The 8,931-nt window shown below is 31.8% G+C and overlaps 1 protein-coding gene across 1 annotated transcript; it reads left to right on the top strand.

Annotated features, from left to right (window-relative positions):
- The first annotated feature begins 1,769 nt into the window (after window positions 1-1,769).
- Window positions 1,770-4,581, top strand: LOC100575852 (E3 ubiquitin-protein ligase msl-2). The gene is made up of 3 exons (XM_003243404.4): window positions 1,770-3,038; window positions 3,103-3,360; window positions 3,438-4,581. The coding sequence occupies exons 1-3, from the start codon at window positions 2,265-2,267 to the stop codon at window positions 3,555-3,557; spliced, it is 1,152 nt and encodes a 383-aa protein (XP_003243452.1). The 5' UTR covers window positions 1,770-2,264; the 3' UTR covers window positions 3,558-4,581.
- The last annotated feature ends 4,350 nt before the right edge of the window (window positions 4,582-8,931 follow it).

Raw genomic sequence — 8,931 nt, 5'->3', positions numbered from 1 at the left:
GGTCCTCTTAATAAATAATAATATTACTCTTTGTCTATGCGTCTGACCAAAAAGCAATAAGCAGTAAGTACGAATGAATTTATTTGTGGACCACAGAGTACATACTATTGCAATAAATTCATGATAACGTTCAAGTGTTCAACACATTCTTCTTTCTCTTCGCCTTTCACAAGTTTCATTTCCAGTTACCTCAGCTATAAAATAATTTAGTGACCACGATCCACGGATATAGACTATCATGACCAGTGGCGTATATTATATGAATTATATTCACTATGGGCCACGGACTACTACACTGGACTGGAAACGTCAAGGGAGGCGGGTGACGGGGGCCGGGCCGCTTAGTGTCCGCGAGAGAGGTGTAGAAAGGGGAAATAGTACGCAAGCGTATCTAGCGCAGCCTGGCTTACCACAGGCATACTACCCATTCGGCATTCCGTCAAACTATAAACGTAAGGCGGGAATAAATTTGGTAAATGGTTTATCATTAAAGTATAGATGGCGCCAGATTCGCTCATGTACGATTTCCCCTCGTACACCTCTCTCGCGGACGCTAAGCGGCTCGGCAGTAAACGTCTCGTTTCCAGTCCAGTGTAGTAGTCCGTGCTATGGGCCAATTTATCGTTATCACTAGACAAGTATAGCACGACTAACATAGCCATAATTATACATTTTTAGGGAGCTGGTGGGAGTGGTTATAATTATGACATAATATACAGTACAAATAAAAATTGAGCAATTCAATTTTATAATTACTATGTAAAATTAATTTTTTGGTTCTTATTTTAAAAATTTGGACAGTGTCATTTATATATTTTACTGTTATCTTACTATGAATTTAACATCAAAGTCAATAAGTCATCAAAGCAAGAAATGACAAAATAACATTTTCTTGTTGATTCCTCAAAAACGATTTTAATCAACCGGCTAACTAATCATGGTGAAAAACTGTAAACAATGTAAATATACATGCAATGTTTTAATTGAACCTACAATTTCACTATGGGCCACTGATCATGACTATCGTGCTCAGGTTAGGTTTTTTGTGCAAAGGCGCAATTAGGGCATAGATTAGGGTTAAAATTCTGGGGAGACTACAACCCACGTCATTCAGTTATTAATTTAAAATAACTGAGGGGCCTTATAAATAAATCAAAAAAAGATATTTATGGGGGGCTAAGTCTTCCGTAGCCCCCCCCTCCCAACACCACTAGTTGCGCCACTGGTTCTGTACTTCTGTGTCATTACTAGATGTGTATGTGGGCACGGATATAGATACTATGGTTGCACGACGGCCCATATTGGATCACAGTGCTCAGCGGCGCCGAATGTTCTTATCAATTCTGACAAAAAGTCGCGTTTTACTAGCGCCCTCTACAACTACTACTAAGTACGGTAACCAAACCGGGTTACCTAGCCACGGTGGAGCGCTAGTATGTCGCGACTTTTTTTTGTATGGATACTATGTATGTATTTATGTAACTTGATAAGAACATTTGGCGCCGTCATATTATTGTTCGTTGTGCAACCATAGTATCTATATCCGTGATGTGGGGCGCTGGGGTCGGCCCACAGATATATTATACTATAATAGTTGTAGTAATGTAGTATGTATAGGCCGGTCAGTAATTAGTAAAACCATAGAAGAAAAACCTTAGCAAAACCGAAGGGGATTCATCCACCTTGAGTAAAACATTATATTATCGTCAGTCACATTAGCCATAAGATCGGAGACTGGATAAATTTATAAATATTAAATAGTTGATAAAATTCAAAATACATTTTTCTACCGGCTTCCGGTTTAAAATATTATGCTCAAGATGCCGCAGCGTCTTTTGTTTTGTTTGGCTAGCAGTTGGTGATCCTGGGTAAAATTGTAAACAAAGTTCTAATGATAAAAAGACCGACTCTAATTAAAAATGTACTGATTGTACCCGGGACGCCGCGACGGTGATTACAATGATTAGAATAATACAAAATACGAAATACAAAATACAAATTACTGACTATTACGGTTTTTGGACCGTTGTAAACTTGTAAACCTCTATCTGTCATATTATATTTTTACAACTTAAACAGTTTTAAATTTATAAATATAAGAGTATTGACAACTGTATCATAACATGAATTTGCATTAGATTTTTTGAAGAAACACTAGGTGGTGAAGCCACCAATTTTATATTTTCCATAATCACTTACAAAGAACGTTTCGGTTTGCGCTACAATTTAGTAAACAGTAAGTGAATTTTAAATGAATAAGTGCGATGGCCCTGATAGAATATTACTTATCGACCAGCCAGATCGTACTGCAAGCCAAGAGCACGGATCCATTGACTTGGCAAAAATTGCACTCATTGTTACCATTATTACATGAGCATCTATCTTGTCAGGTATGTCATAAACTGGTCGACCGACTTAATCCCTATTTAGACGGATACGCATGTACAGTGTGTGTGAATCACCAGATAACCGAAAACCCGTCTAGCGCAATAATACAATGCTACAAGAAACTGTGTGCTTATATACATAGCTCGCCACTGTATAAAGTTATGTGCACAAGAGTTGAAGACAAACGGTTAGTCGAATTAGTAACCGAAGTTATTAGTCTACCTCGATCAATTAATGGTTACAGTGGAATGGTAAATGGTACAGTGATTAAACAAGAAAAAAAAGAAAAGGATATTGAAGACGATTCTACGTTAATGGTAAATGGTACAATGAATAAACAAGAAATAAAAGAAGAGGATATTGAAGACGATTCTACGTTAATGGTAAATGGTACAATGAATAAACAAGAAATAAAAGAAGAGGATATTGAAGACGATTTTACGTTAATGGTAAATGGTATAATGAATAAACAAGAAATAAAAGAAGAGAATAGTAAAGACGATATTACGTTAATCTCATCATCAGATATTCAATTGCCCACTGTAAACGAAACACCAGAAGATTATATTAACTACCAAATATTTGATGTACAATCCCAGAAACACAAAATTCAAAATCAATCTGTATTCAACAATATTCCTAAAAAGAAGGTTTGATTCAATTTTTTTTTATTTTCACTATTTTTATAACTTAAAATATTTTATGTTTTAATAGAAAAATGAACGCCGTTGGGGCTGTCGATGTGGTAATGCTACAACTACTCCTGGCAAGCTAACATGTTTTGGACAGAGATGTCCCTGTTATACAGAACAAAAACCTTGTGATCAATGCAAATGTAGAGGGTGCAGAAATCCTAGACAGAAAAGGTCCAATAATGATGACAACTTAGAAATAGATCAAATACGTCGGAAACCAGTGACCTTAGAATTAGTATCTTCACTCAAGCCTTCTTCACATAATAATAGCAATTCGGTAATATTAAAAAATTACCTATAAAACATATTTATTAAAAATAAATAATGATACCAGAAAATATATTTTTGTTTCAGCTATTTAGTGCTTATACAATGCACGATATGTTACAGTTTTCTTCACACAGTCAACAATTCGATCAAGGTGGGACTGAAGACAATCTTGGACATGTGAACTCTATTTTCCATTCTCCTTGAATCAGTGAATCAGTGGTGGATCCAGGGGGAAGGCAAAGGGGGCATTTGCCCTCCCAATTGCCATAGTTTACCTTTGTTTTACACTATGTTTAGGCAATTTTGGAACTTTTTGTACTTTTGCCCTCCCCGCCCTAGATGCCCCTCCCATAATTAAGCCCTGGATCCGACACTGCCTTCAATAACCGTTATTGAACATTATTAAGTGTAACTAGTGTTGTATGCTATCTGAAGGAATGAGGGTGTTGTATACTATGAACAACAGATATGTTACCTACCGTAAATTGGGATGACTTCGTAGGGTGATTCTGGACAATACCATGTTCAAACACAAAATTCAACTTTTTATAAAAGTGTGGACATCAATGATGTTAATTATTATTTTTTGCCATGTGATTTCAACATACTTAAAGAATGTGGTATATTTTACTAAAATCTGTCCGGATTCACCCCATTTTACTTAAATTCATTTAATTTCTATAATTCATTTATCATTTCTCTTAAATCATTTTTTTATTTGAAATCAGCATATTATGTATTATTGAACTTTCATAAATATTTAAAGGTTACTTTGAAAACTTAAAATAAATCGAATAAAAAAGTTTGAATAACCGACCCTAAACATTCTTATTTAAGCGTTTTATCATGAAGAGTCTTTATTTCAAAATAGAAAAAATATTGTATATTATTCTTTATAATTTATAACTCATCACATATAATATTAACATTTAATAAAACTCACTGGACACTATATACCAAAAAATACATAATTAACAATTAGGTAAAAACTCATAACTAAAATTCTTTTGGTATTAGGTCTAGATAATAATATCTGCACACTACTAAACTATTTACTGTAAGAAATGTAGGTAAAATGTAGCATACAACACTAATGTATTATCTACTCATGGGTACAATACAACACCAGTAACAGTCAGTACTATCTCTTTAAGAGGACGTAACACTGGTATTTGCTATCTCCGTCTTGAGCAGAATATTCGTAGCATTATTAGTTTAAACGTTAAAGTGAATTGACCTATTATGAAACTTGATGGTAAAAACATTATCTGCATTTCGTCGTCTCAGAATGAAAAGGTTCTAACGTAATTTTTGTAATTGTTCAGGAGAACGTTTTTAAGTTAGCCCGTACCTATCATTCACGTATGAATTAGAACCTTTTCATTCTCTGTATCTCATTGAATAATCAACGGATCGATATTCAGGATTTCAGGATTGAATTATACAACAAAAAATATTTAATAATAATATGCAAAAAAAACCATTTTTCAAAAAAATTGATTTAGAACCTTTTCATTCTGAGACGACGATTTGTACATTGGGTTTTACAATAATTCAGTTTTTAAGTGAGTTATGAGCATTTTTAATGTACAGTAATACGCATAACTTGCTAAAAAATTGAACTATCGTAAAAAAAAACTAACATACAAGCACAGGTAATATTCTTACCATCAAGTTAACACGTTGGCCGCTGGCGGTGACACCATTATGCATCATCTGTACGCCAAGTATATTTTTCAGTGTCATTCCAAATTTGTATATTATACTATGTATTTGAAAAAAAGTTAAAAAAAAAAATTAAAAAATACATTTATTACATCAAAAAATTTGTAATGATTCCCGCTACGCCACGGCACTTTTTTAGGTGCATTATTGTAGCGCCATGGAAAAGTTAATAATATAAAACCATATTCATTTATGGCCGCTGGCGGTCATGTGGCATAGTAGTAATAATCAACTGTGGCCACCGGCAGTCACAAAAACATACAACTTGAAATTTACAAATGATTGCCGGTGGCTACTTGGCGGTCAACGTGTTAATAGGTTAATTGATAATTCACTTTAATTTTTAAACTAAGGAAGCTACACGTGTTCTGCTGGGCGTATATTTGTTATGTTACACACTTGTAAGACGGAGACAACAAATACTAGTGTTACGTCCTCTTAAGTATAAACAATATATTATAGTTGTAGATATACTCTGCGCCAGGAGAGAAAATGACCGTTTTGCGCATGTATACTAACGGCAGAGACTGCTCGAGGCCCCATTTCCCCGCACTTATACCATCTTATACCCTGTATAAAATAAGAAACCACCAGATTTACGTAAGAAAACCGGTTTAGACCAAAGGTGGCTTCTTATTTTGAACAGGGTATAGATCGTATATTTATATATTAAGTGTCATGTGTATACCAAACGTACCTAACATTAACGAGCTGTTGTCGTTGAGTGGAGGATGCGCGGGATCAGACGTGTTTTAGATAGGTTGATTGTATATATTTCTAAAAGGTAATTCTAAATATTGTTCCACTATTTTAACTAATAGAATAAATTAACAGATATTTGATGTAAGTCTATTATATGGCCATATGATCCAGTCATTTAAGCTCCAAAATTGGTGTTTTGAGGAATTAAATCGAAAAGTTTTAAAATTTTGCAAAAAGTTTAGTTATAGGCTCCTGATCAACCAAAAAAAAAGTTGCCAGCCCTCCGAGTTCTGGAAGTGTCTGCCATCTTGGATTTAAAGGGGGATTTTTCAGTTTTATTAAATTATCTTTAAAAATACTAATTTTATATCAAAAATACCTCTATACAAAAATGTAGCAGATAAAATTTTAAAAAAATATGGTTTTTTTTATTTTTTTTGTAGCTTGAATAGGTTAAGAGCAAAATTTAACCATGTCTTATAATATTAGATGTTGCGCGCTATAATACTATATAAGGCTGCACGTAGGCGGCACGCCGCACTTGTGTCCACTAGAAAACGCAATACTTCCGTTTTTGTATATACAGGGTGTATATTATTTTTTTTGGTTAATCTGGAACCTATAAACAAATTTTTTGCAGTTTCAAAACTTCCCGATTTAATACCTCAAAAAATCGTTAAATGATTGGACTAATATTGTATTGTATTTGAAAAAAATGTTACAGAATCTCCATCATCTATTACAAATTATAAATTTATAACATTTTGCTATACATTATCATATTACTGTATACATATTAACTAACTTATTCGAATATTGTGTGATTTAATTATAATAGTTAAAATACAAAATCTTTAAATAATATAATATGTACACAATTCTCAGGTCCCCGTTCATTGCTGCATTACCTGATACCTTGTGCTAGCATTGCCTGTATTAAATAATTAATTTGACTAATTTGAGATTTATTTCTTTGTCGTCAATATGTATATATTTTTATTTTTTCCATCAACATCTTTGAACAATTGTTGATATTATATTTGTTAAAATAATTCTTATTACTATAATTTTATGTTGCCTTACAAAATGTGTGTATGTGTATGTGTAAAACTATTGTACAATGTCAAAAAATAAAGTTTCATTAATATCACATAAACATTTATATTTACAATTTGTTTTTATGGAAGTAATCTAGTATTCTTAACTATTCATATCATCTCTAGGTACTTTAGCATATACTATATCTTAGTTATCAAATGACAAAAGTAAAAACAATGTATAAAAGGAGAAGAAGAAAACTATTGGAATTATTGTAGACTGTTGACACTTGACAACAGCTATTAATTGTTAACACTATTTATTCTTAAGGCAATAAGGCTTAACAAATAACTTTGTTAGTAATATAAATATAATATGTATTAAGTGTAGTCCTTAGATTTCGGTTGTGGTGATAAACTTAAATAATATATATATATAAATAATTTGTATATTTTAATTATGATGTGTGTATTAGTACCTATGTTATTAGATATAATTTTTGCAGTCTCGAAAGAAAAATTATAGTTTATTAGCATTTTTTTTCAATCAATTATGTTTGTTATGGTACTTAAAGTAAACATAGTCATATAAAAATTACATTTTTAAACTTATTGTACACAAAATATTGCTTATATCAAATATTGGATTACAAATTTTAATTACCATATCAGAAATCTAGCTTTCCCTAGGGACTACACAGAATGTGTACAGCTGACAATTTAAAATAAAATTTATTATTATTTTTCACTTAAATTATTCATCTATATATTATATAAAAGCCAAATACCACTCACTCACTCTATGCTACATCTCAAAAACTACAAAACGTATAAACTTGAAATTTGGAATAGTGGTTCCTTTAATGATCTAGATGAGCAATAAGAAAGGAGTTTCTGATATTCGAATCTTAAAGAGGTGGTCAAACAGGGATCTTAAGATTCCTGGTAGAAATTGAAACTTTTTTGTTTATAAATGTTTGCCATTGGTTGCAACTTGCAGATTATAATTATAATAATAATATTTTATTTTATTTTTTGTATATAAATGGTTTCCATTGATTACTTGGGCAGCTGATAAGGTACAATAGCATGCATCAAATCGTCGCGTTTATATGGCGTCGAATAAAGAAACTATATCATAAAATCAAATGTATGTGTGTAGTTTATATAGGTACTCAAAAACTACTCAATTTAATTTCACAAAAATCTCAGAGATGTTAGAAAAATTTAGGAGTAAGTAGTTTGAACTTTAAAACACGTTAAAAAATATACCAAGTGCTTAATCCTATATCTGCAACTTATGGTTACTTATCTAGATCAAATTATTTCACAAAGCTAGGTAAGCTGATGCCGATTTGTCCGTAAACTGAGATACATAGAGTATAATATTATACTATTCAGAATTTGCCACAAAAAAAAACTGCACACAGGTGAAGCCGGGATATTCATCTAGCCAGCTAGTATTATATAATATTTTTATGGCAGTAACAGTAGTTGAAACAATATTTTTCCGTATTTCATTGGTAATGATTTATACTCAGTATTAGATAATTAAACTAAATGTTTTAAAAATAGCTAAAATAGTATTATAATCTAAGCCGGCACGCTACAATAGTACAAAATGTACAATGGCCTGTTAAAATATAATGTTATGTACTCAACACATCAACAACATTGGAAATATTCTAATAAAATGAAAAATACATTATTAATACATTAATTCATGCTAAACATTTTGTTCAAATAATAACCTATAACCTATATTTAAGAAAATAATAGACTATAACCTATTTTGTTTCTGGTACACAACATATATTCTAAAAAGGTGGGTAAGTGGATGTCGCTCTGCTGTACAGTAGGTAGGTTAGAAGTGGGTCACTGTATAATGGACAGTATTAAATTTGAATTCAATGATATAATATCACTGTATAAGAAAAACGATTCTGAGCGGAGACGGTATATCAGTCTATGTATTAGACATATATATATTTATCTATGGTATTAAAAAAAAATTGACCTATAATAGGTAGGTACCTATAATAAATTCCAAATTAATCATATCATAATATCTATTAGGTACTTATAAGTTATAACGCGTTATACATCAACAAAAA

The sequence above is a fragment of the Acyrthosiphon pisum genome, chromosome A2 (assembly GCF_005508785.2).
Source record: "Acyrthosiphon pisum isolate AL4f chromosome A2, pea_aphid_22Mar2018_4r6ur, whole genome shotgun sequence".
Lineage (NCBI taxonomy): Eukaryota > Metazoa > Arthropoda > Insecta > Hemiptera > Aphididae > Acyrthosiphon > Acyrthosiphon pisum.
The sequence above is the reverse complement of the archived record's forward strand: the minus strand, read 5'-3'. Positions and strand labels throughout refer to the sequence as shown.

Coding starts and splice junctions, on each gene's coding strand:
- LOC100575852 (XM_003243404.4), top strand. CDS start 2,265: ATGGCCCTGATAGAATATTACTTATCGACCAGCCAGATCGTACTGCAA. Junction 3,039..3,102: donor ACAATATTCCTAAAAAGAAG/GTTTGATTCAAT, acceptor ATGTTTTAATAG/AAAAATGAACGCCGTTGGGG. Junction 3,361..3,437: donor CACATAATAATAGCAATTCG/GTAATATTAAAA, acceptor TTTTTGTTTCAG/CTATTTAGTGCTTATACAAT.